Source organism: Rattus norvegicus, chromosome 12, assembly GCF_036323735.1.
Source record: "Rattus norvegicus strain BN/NHsdMcwi chromosome 12, GRCr8, whole genome shotgun sequence".
In the NCBI taxonomy this organism is placed as follows: domain Eukaryota; kingdom Metazoa; phylum Chordata; class Mammalia; order Rodentia; family Muridae; genus Rattus; species Rattus norvegicus.
The window spans coordinates 40,628,589-40,652,723 of NC_086030.1; the positions used below are offsets into that span (position 1 = coordinate 40,628,589).

Below are 24,135 nucleotides of genomic sequence, written 5' to 3' on the forward strand. Positions count from 1 at the left end.
GGTGTTGTAATGAGATCTGAAAATACTCTCTGGTGCTTCTGAGATGGGCGGACAGGCCCGTCCTCTGTTAGTGAGTGGCTTCCTCTCCTCTGTGACTCCCAGGGGGTCCCTGTTCGGATGCCAGTTGTCCCGTCCTGCAGGGCAGTCGACCAGGATCTGGGGTCCACCTAGGAGAGAATGGGGAACAAGAGACGCAAAGAACGGACAGCAAGTCAAGAGATCTGATCAAGCTGACAGTTTTTTTAATTTTTCTCAGGCAGAAGATAGACTGGTAGAAGTAAGATGTGGGGAGGGGTTAGGTAACCACAAAAGAATGGGTCTGGCTCGATGACCAGGATACTGGCTGGGTAAATTGGTCAGCAGGGGGAACAGTAGGGTGGGTTGCTTAGTGACCTGACCACCAGTGCTAAGCGACCTGACAACCAGATTTATTCTACCCATTGAGTTCAAGCAGAACTGCAGGTGCAGGCTTAGGTAAGGCTGAAATATGGTTGCTTTTGATCTAACATGAAGGCTGCTTCCAACATCTTGAGGCTGCTCCCAACGGTTTGGGGCCCTGGAGGATTGTTTTGGGGGGGGCATCCTGCATTGCCCATCCTGACTGGCCCATGGAACGCTTGGCGGTGGGGTGTACGGTACTGGGAGGCAGTTCCTGCTGACGTCTGAGCTCCCAGAATGACTGTTTTACAGGAGGACGTAGACAAGGCAGTGAAGGCCGCTCGGGCAGCCTTCCAGCTGGGCTCGCCCTGGCGCCGCATGGATGCATCTGACAGGGGCCGGCTGTTGTACCGATTGGCTGATCTCATCGAACGGGACCGGACCTACCTGGCGGTGAGTCCTCAGCCATCTTGCCCTAGTTCCTTCAGCTGAAGGGGTTCATAGCATCCTCCAGATGCCTGGCTGCTCCTAGATCATAATGGTGTCTGATAGACAGACACTTGGGGGGGGGGTTGTCTACCTGTCACTAATCAGTTGAGTCAACCTGTCTGTCCTGATGCTGTGGGTGTGGCCAAGGTAGAGTTCCAGAAGAAGAGTGTTTCCAATACACGGGCATTCTGTAGTTGGTCACCTCCCTTGGGCCCCTCTGCATGGTGGGCCAGGCCCTTACCCTGGCCACCCTGATGAGAGAACACAAAGGCAGCCCCATTCTCTATGGTGGTAGCCAGAGTGAACTGTCCATGTGCACCATGACACTCAATTCCTGAAGCTTGGGACAAAGTCCTTGACCAAGTCAGGCCAAGCTGTGCCCCTCCTGGCTCAGATCCATCTACTCCCCTTGTTTTTGTTTTGTTTTTGTTGTTGTTATTGTTGTTGTTGTTTTTTTTGTTTTTTTTTTTTTTTTTTTCGGAGCTGGGGACCGAACCCAGGGCCTTGCTAGGGCCTTGCTCCTGCTAGGCAAGCGCTCTACCACTGAGCTAAATCCCCAACCCCTTATTGTTGTTTTTTGCTCTTGGCAATTTTTTTTTGGGGGGGGGGGTTAAGACAGGGTTTCTCTATGTAGTCCCAGCTGTCCCAGAACTCATTCTGTAGATCAGGCTGGCCTCAGACTCAGAGATCAGCCTGCCTCTACGTCCCAAGTGCTAGGGGATTAAAGGTGTGAGCCACCACTGCCAGCTTCCCTTCAGTTTTTGACAGCCAAGATTCTCGGAGCCCTGGGACCTTTGCACACACTGTCCCCTCCAGCTGAGCTCATGATTTCATCTCCCTGTGTCCAGCCTGCCCCCTCCTCATCCTTCAGGGTTAGCCCTCGTTGGAGCTTCCGAGGTAGAGCTGGGGAGACTCGCTTTTTTTTTTTTCCCTAGCATGTTTAATGTGTGCGACGGACGATCCCAGTCACCATGCATTCCGCTCGTTTCAGTATTTCCAGCAGTTGGATCTGGGTGAGGACCAGACTTTAAAGTCTGTCTGTGAAGTGGGTGAAGCTCATGCCTTCCTCTCCTCTTCTCCCTGTTGGGAGAAGCTGGGGCAATGGTCCAAAAATGCCCATGAGAATCAGTGGTGCAAAGGAGACTCACCCTGAGCCTCCACCGTCCCTGTCAAGTCAGCCCCTGGCATCAGTGGTCATCCCTTTGCTTCCCTTCATTCCTGCACCAACACATCTCTGCCGATCTTGATCTCTCCTCAGGCCTTGGAGACCCTGGACAACGGCAAGCCTTATGTCATCTCCTACCTGGTGGATTTGGACATGGTTCTGAAATGTCTCCGGTATGGGCTTTGCTCTTGTCATCGTGAAGAGGGAGGGAGTGATGTCGGGGAGGTAAACACAGAGTTAAAAGGATGCAGAGGCTCACAGGGACTGGAGCCTCCCTCCACTCAGGCTCCTTTTCCTGAGACAACCCCTCGCTGTCAGCCAGCCATCTGAGTTACCCCTCTGAGATTCTCCTCTGTCTTAGCTGTGTTTGGTAATTTCTGTGGTCCTGGGAACTGGTCAGTTACTAAGGGATTGATATGTTGGTCTTCAATTGTTCCTGGTTTCCGGCAGTCTGGTCTTTTCTGTCTCCACTTGTTTCTGCTTTTCGTCTGCCCAGTCTATTGTTTTTCTCCTTCCGTTACTTCGTGTTTAGTTCCATCATCAACATTTTTTTAATGTTTATGAATACATTGTAGTCCAGAAGAGGGCATCAGATCCCATTACAGATGGTTGCGAGCCACCAAGTGGTTGCTGGGAATTGAACTCAGGACCTCTGGAAGAGCAGTCAGCGCTCCTAACCACTGAGCCATCTCTCCAGCCCTCACCCCGACTCCCTTATTTCTTCTTTTGCCACCTGTGGCATCTTTGGGGCCAGCTTTCATGTTGCCGCCCCTTAGACCAAATGCCAACGTCCTAGGAACGTGTCTGCCACCTGCTTGCTTTGAGTCTGACCTGCCATGGGCACTGTGGAGTCTGTGTGTGTGGACAGTGGCTGGCAGAGGGCGGCAGTGCCCGAATGGCAGGAATTGTCCACACAGCACAGGGGCTTGCCCAAGGTCATCATGTCCCCAGGGACAATGAGCACTTCCAGAGGCTTATCTTGTCACGACTGCCAGGGCAGGTGCTGCTGGCTCTGGAACAGAGAGGCCAGGGACACAGCTTAATATCCTGGGGCCCACAGAATGAGTCCCTTCAATAAAGCATTGTCCAACTCAAAACATCAGACGTGCTAAGCCTAAGAAACTCGAGTCCCGACCTGGTCAGCTTTGGCAGACCCAGTTCACTCCAGGAGTCTCCCTCTACACGCCCTGATGCCTCATCCTGAATCTTTCCTGACCCTTCCTTTCCTGGAGGCGTGACAGCACATGCTGTCACCACACACTGGCTGCCCCCTGGTCATTATGCTTCTCTGTCACCTGTGTGCCCTGACTGAGTCAGGCCAGTCTAGGACGTGCCGGCCTTTGACTTATCTGCCATCTTCCACCAGGTCCTACCCATGATCCCACAGTGCCGGGCTGGCACTGCATGCGTGTTAATAAACCCAGGCACTTAGTTAAAAGACTGAGTCCCTAACAAGTGTGCTAAATGGCAGCCCCGGCGGTGGACCTCGGATTCATCTGGGGCTCCGAAGTTTATTATAGAGAGTGGGTCCCCATATCCTGTTGGTCATTTGTTTCTTTCTGGGAATAAATCCCTGGGTGCCAGGGTGGTTGTCAGTGCAATACAGGGTGTCTCTCTGCCATGTAGTGCAGGCTAGACACTCTTGGCTTTTTCTTCTTTTAGCTATTATGCTGGCTGGGCTGACAAGTACCACGGGAAAACCATTCCCATCGATGGCGACTTCTTCAGCTACACCCGCCACGAGCCTGTGGGCGTGTGTGGACAGATCATTCCGGTGTGTACCAGCCCCTGTGGAAGTCATGGTGCTAGGGGCTGAAACTTGGCATCGGCTGTGCATATTGCAGAGTGGGAGATTCTCCTGGAGGTGTCACCAGAAGGTGACAGGGCGATGGCTAGAACACGGCTTCGGCGACTCTAGTGGGGTGGGTTTAATTCATCTGAATAGCAGCAGTCCATTGATCATGGGGAGTCTGGGACTCATATGGTACCAAGTACCCCGAGGTGCTAATGAGTGTGAGCTGTCACTGTCGGCCACCTCAACCAGTGTCCCAACCCAGGGCTATGTAGTAGGGCCCCTCAGGAGCGGTCCTTCCTGCCTGCCCCCTGCTGTGTGTCCCTGAGGAGGACCTGTGGTTGGGCGACTGTCGTTTTGTACAGTGGAACTTCCCGCTCCTGATGCAAGCCTGGAAGCTGGGCCCTGCCTTGGCAACTGGAAACGTGGTGGTGATGAAAGTGGCCGAGCAGACACCGCTCACTGCACTCTACGTGGCCAACTTGATCAAGGAGGTGGGTGGCTTTCTTCTGCTGTGGCCTCTAAATGTCCTAGTGTGGCTTGCTCTGAAGGGGATCTGAGGAAAGCCTTGGACTCCTGAGGCTGTGGTTGCAGGAGTCGGGGACTTGGTCCTCAGTACCTTAACGAGAGAACTCTGTTCTCAGTACCTTAACCAGAGGCAACTCAGTCCTTAGTACTTTAACCAGAGGGTAGCTTGGTCCGTAGTACCTTAACCAGAGGGGAACTCAGTCCTTAGTACTTGAACCAGAAGGGAGTTTAGTCCTCAGTACCTTAACCAGAGGGGAACTCAGTCCTTAGTACTTGAACCAGAGGGGAGTTTAGTCCTCAGTACCTTAACCAGAGGGAACTCAGTTCTTAGTACCTTAACCAGAGGGGAGCTTAGTCCTCAGTACCTTAACCAGAGGGAACTCAGTTCTTAGTACCTTAACCAGAGGGGAGCTTAGTCCTCAGTACCTTAACCAGAGGGAACTCAGTTCTTAGTACCTTAACCAGAGGGGAACTCAGTCCTCAGTACCTTATCCAGAGGGGAACTCAATCCTCAGTACCTTAAGTCAGTGGGAAACTCAGGCCTTAGTACTTTAACTAGAGGGGAACTCAGTCCTCAGTACCTTATCCAGAGGGGAACTCAATCCTCAGTACCTTAAGTCAGTGGGAAACTCAGGCCTTAGTACTTTAACTAGAGGGGAACTTGGTCATCAGTACCTTAACCAGAGGGGAACTCTGTCTTCAGTATAGTCAGAGGGGAACTCAGTCATCAGTACCTTAACCAGAGGGGAACTCTGTCTTCAGTATAGTCAGAGGGGAACTCAGTCATCAGTACCTTAACCAGAGGGGAACTCTGTCTTCAGTATAGTCAGAGGGGAACTCAGTCCTTAGTACCTTATCCAGAGGGGGACTCTGTCCTCAGTACCTTATCCAGAGGGGTCCCTGCTACTGTCTCCCACACTGGGGCCTGTGGCTCCCTGAAGGATGAAAGCCACTGCTTTAGAACTGTCAGCTCGGGGTTGGGGATTTGGCTCAGTGGCAGAGCGCTTGCCTAGGAAGCGCAAGGCCCTGGGTTCGGTCCCCAGCTCCGAAAAAAAGAACCAAAAAAAAAAAAAAAAAAAAAAAAAAAGAACTGTCAGCTCCACAGGAGACCCTATAGCCAGACTCTTTGTCCCAGCCACTTTTAGAAGTCCCTGTAGCATGGCTCATGCACTGTAGTTCCTTTGCGTGTGTCCCCAGATCACCGTTGGGGGAGATTGGGGTGTTTTCTTTGTCAAGGCCCTGGGAGCAAGAGGCTGACATCCACGTCCCCTGGCTTCCCCTACAGGCAGGCTTCCCCCCTGGTGTGGTCAATATTGTTCCTGGATTCGGCCCTACCGCCGGGGCTGCCATCGCGTCCCACGAGGATGTGGACAAAGTGGCCTTCACAGGTTCCACTGAGGTAAGGCGTCTGAGGACCTCCGATTTGCAGCATGGTGGCTCAGGCTCAGTGGCTGTTCCTTTCTGAGGAACCAGCTTCTGTCCCAGAACTTGCCTCTCCGTCATCCAAATGACAGCCCGCAGACGTGTGCCAGAGGGCAGATCAGGACTATGTTTCTCTGTGGTCTGCTAGCCGCATGGTGGAGGTGGGATGGATTGTGGTGTGTGTCAGCACTCACCCCAGGAAACTGGGGCTCGCTGGCTGCAGATAGCCTAGGCAAAGTTCAGGCGATGCTGTTGTAACCCTGGAGGACCCACTGGATGTCAAGAGGCTCTGTTTATTCCCTTTGAGACCAGGATGGTGCCTTTAACCCCAGCATTAGGGAGGTGGATGTAGGAGGATCAGGAGCTCGGGATAGTGAGCTACTTAGTAAGTTTGAGGCCAGCCTCGGCTACATGAGATAATGTCTCAAAACAGAAAACAAGTCAGGAGGGATGGTGTACACCTTTGGTCGTAGTGCCTAGGAGGCAGGAGCAGGTGAATCTCTGTGAGCTCAAGGCTAGCCTGGTCTACATAGTGAAACCCTGTCTGAAACAACTGGTTTTACAGCAGTAGTAATGAAAACCAGAAGGACAAGGTATGCGGTGTGGAGAGGGCACAGGCAGTACGTAGGCTTTCGAGTTTCGCCTCAGTGTAGCACGGCTTTGCTGTGCGACCTTGGTGTATTATGTTTATTTATTTAGAGACAGGATCTCTCCATAGGGATCTGGCTATATGGACCAGGCTGGTCTTGAACTCATAGAGATCCATTTGCCCCTGACTCTGGAATGCAGGGACTAAAGGGGTGCCACCACGCCCACCTTGTGTGAGTTTTCCTTTCGCTGTGACAAGTTGAAGGAAGGATGGATTATAGCTCAGACTCTTATGGGGACGGGGCAGGCAGCAGCTTGAGGGTGCCTGCTCACAGCTGGGCAGACCAGGGCAACAAGACAGGAAGTGGGGCTCAGCTATAACCTCCCCCAAACGACCCACTTCCTCCCCCTAGACAACAATCCTAAAGGTTCCACAACTTCCTCAAAACACTGCCACCAGCTGGGTGAACTAAATATTCAAACATGAAGGCCAGCAGGGGACATTCCTCATTGGGCCGGTGACACTTGGGTGAGCCCAACTCCTTGAGCCTCCATCCTCGGTGGTGAGAATCAAGCTAGCTCAGGGTTCCAGCCACGGTGCATAACACTATGGCTGCTTCAGCGGCTGTACAAATGGATGAGAGGAGTTGGGCTGCTATGGGGGCTGCTCTGTGGCAGAGACATAAACAAACCAAGGCCTGGAGAGTCCTTAAACTGTCCTTGGAAGCGGGGACACATTTCTTTCCAAAAGTGAGCAGGTCCTGACCCCTGAAATCTCAGCCTTCTGAGAGGGGACACTAATTAGTGTAACAACAAGGATTTTTACCTCCTGGTCTCTTCCACACCCAGCCTGCCTTCAGTTCGAGGCTTTGATGAATCTCACAGAGGGGATGGTTTCTTTGCAAGATGGCCTGTGGGGTCAGCTTGGTGCTAGGCTCTGGGTACTTGGGGGAGAGTAGTACCCTGTGCTTGCCCTCACAGAGGGGACAGCACTGAGCTAGGAAAGAGGCCACATAATAGTTTGACTGGGTCCTGCCTCTTCATTGGCCATCTTGGCGACTGGCCATGTGACTTGGCCTCTCCTAGCCTCAGCCCCCTCGTCGATAAGCCATTCCAGCCTCTAAGGGCATCAGGAGGGCTGACTCCCAGCCCCAGCACCTGGCACAGACCTGTGTGTGAGCCACATGAAGGGGTCTTGTCATGATGTGTAGAGCTCAGTGGTGGCAGTAGGAGATGAACTCTTGGGTCTCTTGGGACACGGTGACTGCGTGAGTGGAGGGGCATTTAGCTCCCTTCCCCTGCCGACGGCAGTCCATGGGTCTGTGTCTCCACAGGTTGGTCACCTAATCCAGGTTGCCGCCGGGAGCAGCAATCTCAAGAGAGTAACCCTGGAACTGGGGGGAAAGAGCCCCAATATCATCATGTCAGACGCTGACAGTAAGTTCCAGGGTTGCAGGAAGACCTCAGCTCCACCGTGATTGATTTGGGACCCGTGTGGTCTGATGTAGTCTGACTTAGCTCCTCATTCTGTCATTAGGGTTAGCCTGACCCCTGTACTGCCCACCCACAGGCCACTAGGCCACCGTACCTTAGCATGCCCTCTCTGAGAGATACTTCCTTCCCTCTGTCTCTCCCACAGTTGACAGCCTTTGCAGAGGGAGGAAGGTTCCATTTCATTCTGGCCAATCCCTGGCCCCTGGCAGGCACTACCCCTAGTGTTGTGAACGGGTTGTGTGGGTGAACATTGCTGGAGGTTAACAGCCTCTCCTCATGTCGCCTCTCCCTCGCTCTCCCCTCCCCACAGTGGACTGGGCTGTGGAACAGGCCCACTTTGCCCTGTTCTTCAACCAGGGCCAGTGCTGTTGTGCGGGCTCCCGGACCTTCGTGCAGGAGGATGTGTATGATGAATTCGTGGAACGCAGTGTGGCCCGGGCCAAGTCTCGGGTGGTCGGGAACCCTTTCGACAGCCGGACGGAGCAGGGGCCGCAGGTAAGCCTCATCAGCTGGGCATGCCAGCGTGCCAAAGCAGTAAGGACAGGATGGCTCGGACTCGGTGGGGCTGGGTTAACTGTCACCTCTGCTGGATACCACCTGTGTGTCCTGTCAGGGTAATCAGGAGACCCCAGCCCTGTCTCAGGTCCTATATTTTGGATTCTTCATAGACCTTGGCAGGAAAATGGCTGTCTACCTGCTGAGGAGCCGCTCCCTACGCGCATTGGCTTCTGTGTTTTTGTTTTTGTTTTTGTTTTTGTTTTTTTTTTTTTTTTTCTTTTCTTTTTTTCGGAGCTGGGGACCGAACCCAGGGCCTTGCGCTTGCTAGGCAAGCGCTCTACCACTGAGCTAAATCCCCAACCCTGGCTTCTGTGTTTTAATTCTGCTAATCTTGGAATTTAAAGAGAGAAGCATTGGGTCAGGCATGCCTTGCCCTGGTGGTAAGGATGTGGCGTCTCTTTTTGGCATCACGCTTCTGACTGTGGCATTTTCTCTTTGACTCTTGCTCCTTAAAGACCCGGGTCCCCTTCCCAGCCCGTCTGCTCTGATCTAGCTTCTCAGTCCCTCTGGGCTTCTCCTGCAGGTGGATGAGACTCAGTTTAAGAAGATCCTGGGCTATATCAAGTCAGGACAACAAGAAGGGGCGAAGCTGCTGTGCGGTGGGGGCGCCGCCGCAGACCGTGGTTACTTCATCCAGCCCACCGTGTTCGGAGACGTCAAAGATGGCATGACCATCGCCAAGGAGGAGGTGAGCCCCTGGGCCGAGCTGCTCTTAGCAAGAAGGAGAAATGGGTGATTTTTTTTTGGTTCTTTTTTTCGGAGCTGGGGACCGAACCCAGGGCCTTCGGCTTGCTAGGCAAGTGCTCTACCACTGAGCTAAATCCCCAGCCCCGAAATGGGTGATTTGATCCAGTGTCATGATGGTGTCCCCAAACTCTGGTTTTGAGCCATCTCCATGGCTAGAGTAAGTTATTGCCACCATGATTCTGATACATCACTCTTCCCTTAAGGTTTCTCACCTCACAAATGGGAAAGCATTAAATCCTTTATCCCGGCCCACAGGGTTTTATATTTTATAGTCTTTCCCCTGGGACTCATGACTCTTTTTTTTTTTTTTAATTTATTTACTTTATTTATATGAGTACACTGTCACTGTCTTCAGACACACCAGAAGAGGGCATTGGATACCCATTACAGATGGTTGTGAGCCACCATGTGGTTGCTGGGATTTGAACTCAGGACCTCTAGAAGAGCAGTCTGCTCTTTTTTTTTTTTTTTTTTAAAGATTTATTTTATTTATATGAGTTCACTGTAGCTATCTTCAGACATACCAGAAGAGGGCATCAGATCCCATTACAGATGGTTGTGAGTCACCATGTGGTTGCTGGGAATTGAATTCAGGACCTGTGGAAGAGCAGTCAGTGCTCTTAACCTCTGAGCCATCTCTCCAGCCTATGGGAGTCATGAATCTAGGACTGGGCTCATCTGCCCTTTCCATAGCTTTGACCCAAGTAAGACCTCGGATGAGGCCATGTTTGACTTCACACCCAGCACGACAGCTCTCACTTCCTCTCGCTTGCACCAGCTAGGGTGAGCCACGAAGCTGCACTTAGGACAGCGTAGTGTCAACCTTTCACATGCTAGTGAGAATATTCTCCATCCAAGGAGCAGAAGCTGGGTGACGAAGTGGCCTGTTCTGGAAACTGCTGGGAAAAGGAAGAGAAACCAGAGGCCATTCCACTGCTTGCTCAGCAGTCAGCCGGTGCCTTGACCCTGGGTTAAATTTGATGGGAGTCCGCCTTAAGCCCTCTATGCCAAGTTCACATGCTAATATATTTCATTTGTTGTGGGCCTGTTTAGAAATAAGATAATTGGACACAAAGCACAGACCACCCAGGAGGCAGCCAGTCTTTGTCTGCTCCCTTTTCCTCATAGCTGAGCTGGGAGGCCCCCTGTAGTCCTGGACTGGCTAGGTCAGGTCTCAGGCTAAAGAGAGCAGGCACCTCCCCCCTCCTATCCTTCTTCCTTCTCTGCCTCTCCCTCTAGATCTTCGGACCAGTGATGCAGATCCTCAAATTCAAGACCATTGAGGAGGTTGTGGGGCGAGCCAATAATTCCAAGTACGGGCTGGCTGCCGCTGTCTTCACAAAGGACCTGGACAAGGCCAATTACCTGTCCCAAGCTCTGCAGGCTGGGACTGTGTGGTAAGAGCCGCCCAGTAGCTGCTCCTCAACCCAGTAAAATATCCCCAAACTATCTGGAACCCCAGAACTGGTTCTCCTCTGTCAGAGAACACCTCCTACCACCAGATCCCATGAAGCCGGTGATAGGCCACCTCCCCCAGCTGTGTCGGTGGCAGCCCAGGCTGAGCATAAACAGCTGCTTGGCGCCTGCTTCATCACCCTTAGGATTAAAGAAAGAAGAAATGTGGACCCGGCAGAGTTCAGCGCCCTCCGCTTAGCTGGTGGGAAAAAATTAGCTACTATGTAGCACACTCTGGCAGTCCCTCAAGAAGTTCATCATAGGGGCCTGTTTCCAGAGATGCCAGTGCTCTGTAACAGCTAAAGACCAGAGACCGCATATGAGCCAGTAGAAAATAGTCCATTCTCACAGGGACGTGCGGATAGCTGATGCACCGCAGCCAATAGGTAGCAACCACTGTAGCTCCTGGGTAGGTGGGTAAACAGACAGGAGGCAGCCTGTCCCTAGTGGAAAGTGATTCAGAGGAATGGAGTCCTGGTGCTTGCTGGAGTGTGGGTAACCTTGGCAACATGATGCTAAGTGACAGGAGTTAGTTGCCAACCACCATATTGTCTGACTGTACAGCCCCACAATCTGGGGGTCTCCATTAGTGGATGCTCCACCTGGAGGGAAGGGGTGGGAAGAGACCATTAATGGGTACAGTGTTTCTTTTTAGAGTGCTACGAATACTGTGAAGCAAGATAGTGGTTAGGGTCTAACCCAGAAGACTTCCCTTAGACCTTATTCTGGTGTGATACAAACCACCAAGTTGGGACGTCTTTAAAAAACATTTTTTAAAGCCTGTGTGTGTGTGTGTGTGTGTGTGTGTGTGTGTGTGTGTGTGTGTACAGGGACACGTGTGGGGGTTATAGGACACAGCTGGTTTTCCTCCTACCATGTGGGTCCCAGGAATTGAACTTGGTAGCCAGGCTCCCGGTACTGGTAGATCCTTTCCCTACCCATCCAGTCATGTTGCTAGCCAGAGCCAAATGCTTTTAAATGCTGAATTTTCACATCATTTTTAATAATCTTTAACTCGAAAGGGGGAGCCCGGGGTGGTGATAGCACATGCCTTTTAATCCTAGCACTCGGGAGGCAGAGGCAGGTGGATTTCTGTGAGTTCTAGTTCTTCAGACTGGCACTGTGTGGTAAGAGCCTCCCAGTAAAATATCCCCCAAATATCTGCTTGCCCAGATTGTATAGCAAGTTCCAGGACAGCCAGGTCTGCATATACAGAGAAACCCTGTCTTAAAAAGAAAAAAATTAGAAAGAAAGTGGGGGTGGGGTGGGGGAGCCAGTCCCTGTTAGCCAGGATGCTTCATCAGATTGGAAGCTGGCTCTTGGTGTGCTGTGTTTGATGCCTATCTGTGGCCACATTTGGGTAGACAGTAGAGTGTCACGTGACCTGCCTTACCCCACCCCCACCCCCATGGCCATTACTTAATGGGCCTCCGTTTTCCATATAAGATAGTGATGGTGAGGGGTTAGGGATTTAGCTCAGTGGTAGAGCGCTTGCCTAGCAAGCATAAGGCCCTGGGTTCGGTCCCCAGGTCCGAAAAAAAGAAAAAAAAAAAAAAAGATGGTGATGGTGAAAGAGCGTACCCCTAAACGGGGGATGTGTCTCTCGCTCCAATCGTGGGATGGGGTGCCCCCAGGAATCACGAGTAGCCATTCTTGATGTAACAGCAGGAGGTAGCTTTATTAACGAGATCCCGGGTCTTAGCGGGATCCCGGGTCGACACGTATCTCACACAGGAGACAGAGGAATCGACCCCGAGCCTCTTCAGGCAGGGGTTTATATAGGAGAAGCCAGGGGGTTTCGCGTGGTTATCAGCAAGGGAAATGGGTACAAGGTCTCATCTGCAAGCAGTACATGCGGGCTGGGGTGTTCTCAATATAGGAGAACGTCTTATCTTTATCTGTAGAGCAGGGAGTCATCTGTCCGGATGGCCCCCGACTCAAAGGAGATGGTGGCTGCCGGTCCCTGGAACAATCCCTCGACCTTGCTTGACCTTGCTTTTGGGCTTGGCCGGGCACATCTCAGGCCAGCTCTGTCCTGCCCCCTTATCTGCTGTTCTTTTGCAGTTTTTATGAAGTTTTTATTTTAACTCTTCAGCTCCAAATGGTCCGGCAAGCCCTATAGTCTCCCTCAGGTAGTCCGGACCTTGTTTATGACTAACTTTTTGAAATTTAACTCTTCAATGGTGAGGTCATCCATGGCCTGGAATGTCACGCAGTCCCTCACATGACCTGTGTGTTCTCTCCAATGACAGGATCAACTGCTACGATGTGTTTGGGGCCCAGTCCCCATTTGGTGGCTATAAGATGTCGGGGAGTGGCAGGGAGCTGGGCGAGTATGGCCTGCAGGCCTACACGGAAGTGAAGACGGTGCGTACACAGCCTGCGGGCACCAGTGACCTGGCCTCTCCTGGTTAGGGATGCTACTACCTGTTATTAGTTTGTAGGTTAAGCCAGAGAAGCCACAGAGGGGGTCAGATGTAGTCTCTAGGGTCTTACCCCCAATAGGCCCAGACACATTTGCCACAGAGCTGGTCAGCCTGAGAGAAGGCAGGCCCCAGTGGTAGAGGCAGTGAGGTGCTTCCGGTAAGAGGTGTGAGCAGGCGCAGCTGCCAAGGGCACCCTGGTCCAGTTCTGCTCACAGGAACATAGCCCAGACTCCATCGGAAGCACAGAAAGGGTGATAGTGCTATGAACACAGGTCATCCAAAAAGTCAGATGTGACCTAAATGCCCAACGTGTTAGCGTCTGTTGCATCATGGAATACAGATCCCTTTAAAAGTGGCTTGTTGCACATTTGATGTGGAAATTGTTCGTCTTTTCATGTAAAGAATGCAAAATAGGTCTGGAGAGATGGCTCAGCGGTTAAGAGCACTGACTGCTCTTCCAGAGGTCCTGAGTTCAATTCCCAGCAACCACATGGTGGCTCACAACCATCTGTAATGGGGATCCGATGCCCTCTTCTGGTGTGTCTGAAGACAGCGACAGTGTACTTAAGTATAATAAATGAATAAATCTTAAGAAGAACAGAGACGGGGTTGGGGATTTGGCTCAGTGGTAGAGCGCTTACCTAGGAAGCGCAAGGTCCTGGGTTCGGTCCCCAGCCCCGGGGAAAAAAAAAAAAGGACAGAGACAAAGTTTTTTAAAAAAGTTTTTAAAAAAAATCCAAAATAAAGTAAATGCAGGAAGAGGCTTTTTAGAACACCTTATAATACCTAATACGTTGAGATGCAGCGACAAGCCACGAAGGCCTTTTCTTTAATGAGACGCCTGTGGATGTAGCCTCTTCCTCAGAGTTTACCCTGGGGACTCCTAGTTTGGGACTATACAGTGTTAGATGTTGCAGCTTCCTGACCTCAACTCACCAGATGCTCCTAAACTATGATGCTCCCCAGTCCTCCAGAAAGGGCTGACCTCCAGACACCGGCAGATGTCCCCTAGGACCTTGTGTGAGAATCCAGAAAGGAGATAGAATATGATGTCCCGCAGAGGTCAGGCTGTTGCCAAGGAGATGTGAGAAGGAAGAGAGAAGCTCTTGTCCCCGAGGGGACCTCCCGACACTTGCAAAGTATGAACCATAACTGCTTCTCCGAACCCTTCACAGGTCACCGTCAAAGTGCCACAGAAGAACTCGTAAAGTGGTGTGCAGGCTTCTTCAGCCAGCGCCCGAAAACCCAACAAGATCCTGAGAAAAGCCACCACCAAGCACACTGCGCCTGCCAAGAGAAAACCCCTTCACCAAAGCCTGCCAAGAGAAAACCCCTTCACCAAAGCGTCTTGGGCCAAGAAAGTCAGGATTTGATAAACAGGGCAGGGTTGGTGGGCGGTGTTTGGGGAGCGTCCCCAGTAAACTGGGGAAGGGAGGAGCTCTGTGCAGACCACCCACACGCACGCACACGCTCACGGGTCCTTCTGTGCTGGATGCTGGGTTCCACCCTCAGTGCTTAAACAAATGAGCAATAAAAATCAGCAGATAAAGCCTCAGGGTCAGTTCTCTGAGCCCTAAGTTCTGAGTCTTATCTCTGTTGCATTCTGTGACTCTGTGCTGTGGGAGGAGACAAGGCCATTATTAGAGTATTAGCTTTGTGGAACACTAGCGCCTTGATGTTTACTGGTCAAGAGTCACTAAAGGCGGGGTTGGGGATTTAGCTCAGTGGTAGAGTGCTTGCCTAGGAAGCACAAGGCCCTGGGTTCGGTCCCCAGCTCGGGGGGGGGGGGGGGGGGGAGTCACTAAAGGCCCCCTCCCATCCTGGACATGGGGGACACCAGGCTGAAGTGTCCCCACTATTTGCTGGTATCCCGAAGTAGCACTCTCCCCGCTCCTTGGTACCTGTGACCTTGGCTCTCACAAGTGATTCCAGGCTGATGGGGAGGGATATAAGCTGGAGAGAGAGAGGAGTGGCTGTCTGGCAGGACAGAGGAGGTAGTGACACTTGTTTGATCCTTTCCAGGGTGATCCAGGGTCAGCTTTCAACTGAGGGACCTCATAGCTCAGCATAAGTGCTGCTGACCTGGAGGAGAGTGAGCAAAAAGACACTTTCCAGAAGTTGCTCCATTGTCCCGATCTGTTCTGCGGCCTCCGTGGGGCACAGAGCAGAGCGCGCCCACTGCAGGGTCTGCCTCTCACACACCCAGAGAACGTGCAGGTTATTAGTGACAGCGCCATGAAGGAGTTGGCCATGGATGGCCAGAGGGAGTAGTTTTTCAGAGAGTAAGAGGGATGGTGGTGACAGTAGGTTGGGGACTGCAAGGCAGACTGTTTCAGGCCGTGGTCACCTGTAGATGCCAGGGGGTGTGACAGATGCTGAAGGACAGAGGGACCCACTCACGCTGGAAGGCCAAGAGAGCTCTTGAGCAGGGCTCCAGTTACCTGTGCTTTCTCCCTCACCTACCAGAAGGTTCCATCCCCAGAGGTTTTAGATGCCTGTGACCTCTGCCCTGTGTATAAATGGGGGCGGCGCTGTGACTATCCCAACCCCGCCCCATCCTAAGTGCGAGTCGTAAGCCTTCCGGGGACACCTTGTGCCCAGCCTGTAGATTATTCCCTATAGGTGTAAGTGCTCACGGTGATTGGCATAAAAGAAATAAGCCAGCAATTAGCGATGGTAATCGCGTGAAATTACCCAACTCTTGGCACCGCTGCGCCTGTGTTTTGGGGAGTCGAGTAAGTTCCGTGTAAGTGTCGCAATACACCAGTAAGCCCGGTAACCGAGATGGTTGCTGGTGGCTGATGGGTGGGCATGCGTGCCTCGTGGGTACCACAGCTGCAGGCATGATGCTCACCAGTGCATGCAGCTCGCACCAGTGCATGCAGCTCGCACCAGTGCACGCTTATTCCCAGAACTTTCACTTAGTACTCTTAACGCTGCATGTGACAATTCGGTGCCTGGGACCTTCCCGGAGCAGTGATAAGTATGTCAAAGTCCAAGGTCCACGGGAGCCTGACAGGAAAGCTTAGGGGCGAAGGTCCCAGATCTTACTCAACTTGTGAATGAACAGGATGTGTGCGCTTAGCTTCAAAACCAGCTGGTCAGGGAAGGAGCTGAGGGTAAGAGGCTGATGACCCCCTGAAGTTGTCCTTTTTTAAAATGTATGTACATGAGCACACTGCCCCTGCGTTCAGACACACCAGGAGAGGGCATCAGATCCCTATCACAGATGGCTGTGAGCCACCATGGGGTTGCTGGGAATTGAACTCGGGACCTCTGGGAGAACAGTCGTTGCTCCTAACCACTGAGCCATCTCTCCAGCCCTGAAGTTGTCCTTTGACCTCCATACACTCATACCTGTGTGTGTGTGCTCATGTGCACACACAGAAATAAGTAAATAAAAATTTTAAAAATCAGATGCCTAGTACGGTGCCTCGAACCTTTAACCTCAACACCTGGAGGCAGAGGCACTTGAGTCTGAGGCCTAATTGAGGTCTGTTATACAGATCAAGTTCCAGGACAGCCAACCACAGCTATACTGAGAAACCCTGTCTGGAAAAAGCAAAAATTAAATTTGGTTGCCTGCAGCGACACACCCTTGTAATCCCAAGATTTAGAAGAGTCTTTAGAGAAGGCAGGAGGATTGCCAAGAGTTTGAGGCCAGCTTGACTAAAAAGAACCTGCCTTTAAAAAAAAAAAAAAAAAAAGGGAAGGTGGGGAGGGGAGGCCACCAGACAGCTTGGTGACCACAGCGACCACAGTAAGCACTTGAAACCTGCAAGGAGCGGGCCCTTCCTTCCTCATTATGTGCCAAGGTTACCACGGAGGAGCCGTTTTCGAAAGCAGACGCCAATCGAAGTACCCCCGCTGCACACACTGAAAGAACGCGCGACATTTGCCAACTGTGTCATGGAAATGCTGCAGAAGGATTAACGTAGCATCAAGAAGCCAAATCCTACTCAGGTGACAAGAGGAGGGGGCAGGGATAGGCGGTGAGAGTCAAGGATGCTGGGAACTGCTGCTTTTGACTTCCAAAGGGCTTCCTCCATCTCTCAGCTCCACTTCCGGGCCAGCTTCACTTCCAGCTGTGCACATTCTGGCTTCTGGCGCGGCCGGATCCTTAGAACTGCCGCCCAGCCTCACGTCCACCACGCTGAGACCCGCCCCCAACCGCCTGCAAAGAGAATGCCTGTTGTTAGCATTCTGTCTAAGCTCCACCCCCTATGTCGTTTTATCCTTTTGTAAACACAGGACCTGTGGCCCCGGCATCTATACTGTCTGGTTTCATCAATCTTAGTGCTATAGCGATGGGATGAAATGTAGATCAAAGTCATACAGTCCACCCCGTGACCAGGAAGAGCATCTCCAGCAGCCTAGAATAAGAGTGATAAATTTCCAAAGAAGACTAGAACTTTCAACGTGGGAATAATGCCCACGCATTCTCCTATAATCAGTAAGGCAGAGAGCAGTTCGAAGAATGGTGTTGGGGGGGGGGGGCGGTGAGCGTGTGTGTTGGTAATTCTTGGCCCGGGGCGTGTGAATCCAACTCGGTGTGAGACAAGCAGTTAATTCGAACAAAGGCAGGCAGGTGTGATGAGCAGCCTGGAGCACAGACTTCCACACCCAAGACAGTAATCCTGTTTAGGTAAAGGAACCCGCTGGGCCGGAAGCAGCTGTCTGGGGGTAAAAACAAGGTTCTCAGGTTCCGAGGAGCCTGATCTCTCTGGGTACTTGGATATGGTCTGATCACAGGAGTATTTGGTGCCAAGCCGTGCTTTGTGGGTTTGGCCTTCTCTGATCCTCAGGAGGAAATGCTGGGGTCTTGTACAAAACAAAAAGGCACGTGGGCGCTGGAGCGGAGACCTAGGTATTAGCGCCACCTTGTGGCCAATGGCCAAGCCACAGCGACATCCTTTGAAGAGGATCAAGATGGCTCAGAAGGGAGGAACTGAAAACAGGGCCTCCAAGATGGCTTTACAGTAAAAGAAGCTTGCCACCACACAGGACTACCTGAGTTTGATTCCCAGACCTCACAGGGTGGAAGAAATCACGAATTAACAAGAAAACAGGGACTTAAACAAAACCCATAGAATCCCAACATTCATCTCCCAAACAGATGACTCAAATGTGGCCTGGTCCTTCGATGGAACTGTCTGTCACCAAGAGGACATAAGGCTATGGGGAACCACTTCACCAGTGTGCAAATTTGCTTTAAAAAGTGCGTGTGTGTGTGTGTGTGTGTGTGTGTATGTGTGTGTGCACGTGCTGCTGTATGAGCCATAGCACATGTGTGGAGGTCAAACCAGGAATTGATTCTCTCCTTCCACTACAAAGGACCCCAAGATTGAACTCAGGTCATCAAGCCTGGTGACAGTTGCCCACTAAAGCTATTTTGCTGGCCCTCTGTGTTTCTTTGTTTGCTTTTGAGACAAAGTTTCTGTGTAGCCCTGATTGTCCTAGAACTCCCTGGTAGATAAGCCTGGCCTGCAACTGGAAAAGATCCTCCTGCCTCTGAATCTTGAGGTTAAAGATGTGGGCAGCACAGCCAGCTGATCCATCCATTCCTGATACTTTGGCCCATGTGGTCAGTCGTGCCCTGCTTCCCCCACCGCCATTTTCTGTCTCTTTCATTTTCCCTACCTTTTTAGTTTATCCCAGTGGACTGCACGCATCACACCCGTTCACCATCTATATTGTGTTTGCATTTTTACCTAGTATGTTTCCTTACATGACCTTCACATACAAGATTTGGGGAGTCTCATCAACAGGACATCAACATTGAAGACAACTGAGGTGGGGGGTCTTAGCCTGCTCCTCCTCTGCTCCTCCCTTTCCTCCTCATGACCTGCCTGGGAGGTTGATAGGCCCACCTAGCCACTCCCCACTTTGGAACTGTCTTCCCCATCAGCCCTCTTAGGGCTCTGCTCTGTTCCCAGCCCACAGCAGCATGGCTGCTTGACCAGGCTGGAGCCACAGGGGTTCCTGACACCTCGCTACCTTGACACTGAACAGGGTGAAGTAGATAGCGTGCCCTGGAAGTGCAAGGTCACCTGACGAATGACATAATAGACTGAAGCCATCATGCAGATGGAGTAGACGTAGGAGAAAGCCATGGATGAACAACCCAGCAGCCCCTGGGGGACACAGTGCAGCCTACCCAACTGTCTCTAGAACATCATCTGTCCCCCATTTCTCCCTTCCTCTCCTCAGTGCATGCCAGAGTAGTGACATCACTCAGAGTAGTGACATCAGAACACAGATGGCATCAGATTAGTGGCGTCACTCCGAGTGGTGATGACATCAGGGCAGTGTTGTAGAATGTAAATAATTCCAAATCGCCTTTGACCATTCAGTTCCTGGGAAAAAGACACTACTTTTGTTATTTGCAATAAGCCTTAAGCAGCACAAGTGCTGGGCAGCTGCCTCCCCTCCATGCTGTTAGAATCCACTTTCCATAACCCTAAATCATTACTTAGCTATGTTTCATCCGGGCTGCTCTTAACTCCAACTGGCCATGTTTTCTTGAAAGCCATGAAGGCTTCTCTCTTCTCCTTCACCTCCTTCTCCTTGTGGTTCTCCTCCAACCCCAAGCCCTGGAATCCTAAACTCCACCTACGTCTCTTCTGTTCAGCTATTGGCTGTCAGCATCTTTATTTACCAGTCAGAAAGAACTTGGGGCAAGGGTCACATAGTGTTACTATGTGTCTAGTGTGGACTCTCATCTGGGGGCGGGGGAAACGGGGCGTACTTAGCATTACCGTTCACAGCACGGCCAAACCTCATCAGGGTAGTGAGGATGTCAGAGCAGTGAGGACAGGTTGGACTCAGTAACTGACAGCAGGAGGGGGAGGGGCCTACGGGGGAAGTTTTATTGGGAGAGCTTTACAGAGACAGGTTGAAGAGAGGAAGATCCGGCTGGAGAGGTGGGTCAGTGGTTAAGAACACTGGTTGTTCTTCCAGAGGTCCTGAGCCACACAATGGCTCACAACCACTTGTAATGGGATCTGATGCCCTCTTCTGGTGTGTCTGAAGACAGTGACAGTGCACTTATATATAATAAATAAATCTTAAAAGAAAAGAAGAGACCAGGCGGTGTTGGTGCATACCTTTAATCTCATCACCCCCCCCCCCCAGGGCTGGGGAAGGCTGGGGAGGGCTAGGGAGGGCTGGGGAGGGGTAGGGCAAATCTCAGAGTCTGAGGCCAGCCTGGTCTACAGAGTAGGTTCTAGGACAGCCAGAGACCAGAGATACAGAGAAAAACCTGTCTCCACCCCCATCCCCAATGCCAAATGAGATCAGCAGCAGCATTCTGGGAAGTGTTTTCTGAGAGCACAGAACTGTGTTCCAGAGACAGCCAAGGTTGTACCTCATGCTGGCAGCTGTACTTGGTTATGTGTGAGGGTCGCCCAGGTGGTACTGGTTTTGAAGGCATGAATAAAGGGCTCATGAAGAGCAGCTGAGGCTGGGCACGCAGGAGAAGCTACTGGTGAAGGTGCAGTTGAAAGCCCAGGGACTGAAGGGGTCATGTGAAGAAGTTGAGGCGGAACAAGCACAACAAGGAACAAGGGGCAGACGTAAGCTCTTTAGAGGAAATCAGAAGATGGTGATGCCTGCAGACCTTGGGTACTGAGTTATTTACACTGTTAGTTTGGTTTTTGCTTTGTTGACTGTATCCTGGTTCTTCCTTCTTGAAAAAAGTGCTTAATTTATTTTGATTTTACAGGGGCTCACAGTTGAGAGATTTTCAACTTTTGTTTGCTTGTTTGTTTTTCTCAAAACAAGGTCCCACCGTGTAGCTCTGGCTGTCCTAGAACTCATGATGTAGACCAAGCTGGGCCAAACTCACAGAGATCCTGCCTCTGTCTTGTGAGTGCTTGGATTACGGTTGTATGTCGCCATACCTGAATGAAACTGAATCTTTAAATGTTTCAATATTGGGACTCCTTCTCCCCAGCCCTCTCGGCCCCAAGACAGGTTCTAGGTTCTCTGTGTAACCCTGGCTGTCCTGAAATTCAATGTATTGACCAGGCTGGCCTGGAACTCAGAGATCCGCCTGGCTCTGCCTCCCCAGTGCTGAGATTAAAGGCTGCATGCTGTTTTTATTATGCTCTGCAGTACAATTTGGGCTTGGGGTTTGACTTAGGGTTTCACTGCTGTGAAGAGACACTGTGACCAAAGCAACTCTTATGAAGGGCGTCATTTCATTGGGGCTGGCTTACAGTTCAGAGTGTTCAGTCCATTATCATGGTGGGAAACATGGCAATGTTCAGGCAGGCCTGGTGCTGGAGGAGCTGAGAGTTCTACATCTTGTTTCAAGGGCAAACAAGACTGTCTAGGAGGAGGGTCTCAAAGCCCACTCCCACAGTGACATTCTTCCTCCAACAAGGCCACCCCTCCTAATAGGGCCACTCCCTAGTTCTTTTTAAAGATGTATTTATTTCATGTATATAAGTACACTGTAGCTGTCTTCAGAAGTCATCAGATCCCATCACAGATGGTTGTGAGCCACCATGTGGTTGCTGGGATTTGAACTCAGGGCCTCTGGAAGAGCAGTCAGTGCTATTAACCGCTGAGCCACTGAGCCATCTCTCCAGCCCAACAATTCTTTTTTTTTTTCCCCCCCAGAGCTGAGGACTGAACCCAGGCAAGCGCTCTACCACTGAGCTAAATCCCCAACCCCCAGCCCAACAAGTCTATGGTAACTCCTTAAACCTTGTCAATCTATGACGTGCACTATTTCCTTAAACTTACTATGAACGTACAGAGTGTAAAACTGCTTAGAAAACCACGTAATCAACTATACTGAGAAAGTATAAAACTAAGAACCACAAAGTGGAGGTAGAAACCTGTGCTTCATCCGGTGTGTTTGTGTGCCTGATCTTTTTTTCTCTGGCTCACAAAGAATTAAGGAACTCAGAGCCTCTCACCTGAGAGGCCCCAGTCCAATTAAAGAGTCCAAGTAACTAAATTCCTTTTTTTTTTTTTTTTTTGGTTCTTTTTTTCGGAGCTGGGGACTGAACCCAGGGCCTTGTGCTTCCTAGGCAAGGGCTCTACCACTGAGCTAAATCCCCAACCCCCTAAATTCCTTTTCTTAATCCCCAGCTGCTGTCAGCAGGTGTTAATTGTCAAAAGCTAGCTTTTGGCCCCAGAATAGCAAGAGTTAAGTTGCCAGAAGCTATCAGCCTCTTGTCCCCAGAACTGTAAGAGAGAGTCAGAGGTCACCAGCCTCTGGTCCACCTATCTGTGCCCTACCTCAGTACTTGACTGTTGGGGTAGCTGGGAAACAGAGAAACCCTGTATCGGAAATAACATCACAAAAGGTTTCTAGGGTGTGCTCAAAGCAGGGGTCCTGTGAGTAGATCCCCTATCTGTGAAGAAAAGGAAAGTGGGGGCTTTGATAGTGGAGGGCCCTGTGAAAAGAGCTTAGGACAGGTGTCTATTACTACTGGGAGAGACAGTCCTGTTGACAAGGTCAGTTCATGGTGGTGAGGGTATGTAATTTTAACTGTGGTGTGCAAGAGGGCTGGGGCAGGGTGTCTACAGAGACTCCCTTGGCAGAGATCGTAGCTGGCATGAAAGAAGTCACACCAGGCCATCATCCGATCGGAGTGGGCAGGGGCTGGTCCCTCCGAGGGCAGTCCACTCCCCAGTGTCCTTCCTGGCTGTTCGCAATGAGGGCGAAGTCCAGTCAAGGCCTTGAAGTGTGGCTGTTGTATGAGCTGGTGTGGCAGAAGGACTCAGGTGGCAATCCTACAGGAACTGTAGAACAGGCTTCAAACATCTGCACGTGCCTGTAGACCCCATATAAAGGGTTGCAGCCATCTTTCCCCTTCCTCTCCCACAGGAAGCGTCTGCTTCTTGCCAATAAACACAGTCCCAGGTCAGGCCTTCTCTCTCTACTACTTCTTGTCCCTTTGAGCTGCCTCAGAAATCTTAACAGGTCAGAGACTCAGAAAGGGAATCTGGGATCCATAAGGGAGCTGAGCCTTCCCACAAGCACACCCTCCTTTGTTAACATGTGGTGCCATTAGGATGCAGTTAGCCTGCAGCAGCTGGCAAAGGGGAACCATGAGAGCTGTAGTCAAGGGAGCATCAGAGCTCTGCAGTTCAGACTGAACAGCAGCTCTCACCAGCTCTCCCTTGATCTCCTCTGCTCCCTGGTCCTATGCCCCAGAGTGCCACGCTGTCTCTCTGAGACGTCTCTCTCAATCTTCAGTCTCGTTCTGACACAGTCTGAACCAAACGGGAGGCCAACTCTCCAAGGGGACCATGGATCCAACACAGCCAAAGTGTTTGGACAAGGTAACCTAACTCCAAGGCAATCTGGCAATCTGTGAGGGCCCCTCCATCTCTGAGACTGGCTCGAAGGTTCCAGAGGCTTTCCACCAGCTGAGTTCACTTGCTGGAGTTTTGGGGACTCTTCATTGGCCTGCCTGACTTGCATGGCAGAAAGCTCTAGAACTTTTCACATACTGTTTGGTCTCTCGACCCCTGGAAATGTGGGAGATTGGGGCTGACCCCCTGCTTCTAAGCACATTTATGGTGAGCAAGAAAGTAGATAACATCTAGTTGTTATAGCAAGGTATGTCTTTCTTATTAATTAGGTTGCTCTCCTGTATGCCACATTAGCTAAAGGTCAGGTGCTGTCTGTAATAGTGGTCTCTGATTCAAGGGTTGAAGAAACACAGGAAACCTTTCCCCATCTCTGCCAAATCCTTTACTCTCCTGCCCCTGTGCCAAGCCAGAGCAGTCAGTATCCTCTTCCCCCTTTCCCTAATATAGAAGCCTTGGGCCTTTGAAGAGGGCAATCTGGCACCCGAATATCAAATATCGTGATCCTTCTTTCATGACAGCACTCTCCTGCGCTGATGGCTCCGACCTTTGAAGGACACAGGAGTTAGTATCCTTGAAATGATAAAGCTCACTCTTGGGCTATGGGAAAGAGGCGATTAAGTATTCTCAGGCAGCTGTGACCGTGTCATAAAAACACGATGGTCTCTGATAGCAGTATAAGTTGTTTCTTCCCAGGTCAAAAAGGTCTTTTTCTAGCTGTGCAATTCTGCCTGCCTGTCTGAACAAACGCTATTGGGTTT

The 24,135-nt window shown here is 51.2% G+C and overlaps 1 protein-coding gene across 1 annotated transcript in view; it reads left to right on the forward strand.

The window, feature by feature from the left end:
- The window catches only part of Aldh2 (aldehyde dehydrogenase 2 family member), a 32,977-nt gene extending 18,345 nt beyond the window's left edge, over positions 1-14,632 (forward strand). Inside the window, exons 3-13 of the mRNA NM_032416.2 lie at positions 691-831; positions 2,126-2,205; positions 3,695-3,806; positions 4,190-4,318; positions 5,638-5,751; positions 7,697-7,799; positions 8,167-8,351; positions 8,938-9,102; positions 10,401-10,558; positions 12,869-12,983; positions 14,218-14,632. Of these exons, the coding sequence (NP_115792.2) occupies positions 691-831; positions 2,126-2,205; positions 3,695-3,806; positions 4,190-4,318; positions 5,638-5,751; positions 7,697-7,799; positions 8,167-8,351; positions 8,938-9,102; positions 10,401-10,558; positions 12,869-12,983; positions 14,218-14,250 (1,335 nt within the window). The 3' untranslated portion in view covers positions 14,251-14,632. The remainder of the gene's footprint in view (positions 1-690; positions 832-2,125; positions 2,206-3,694; positions 3,807-4,189; positions 4,319-5,637; positions 5,752-7,696; positions 7,800-8,166; positions 8,352-8,937; positions 9,103-10,400; positions 10,559-12,868; positions 12,984-14,217) is intronic.
- The last annotated feature ends 9,503 nt before the right edge of the window (positions 14,633-24,135 follow it).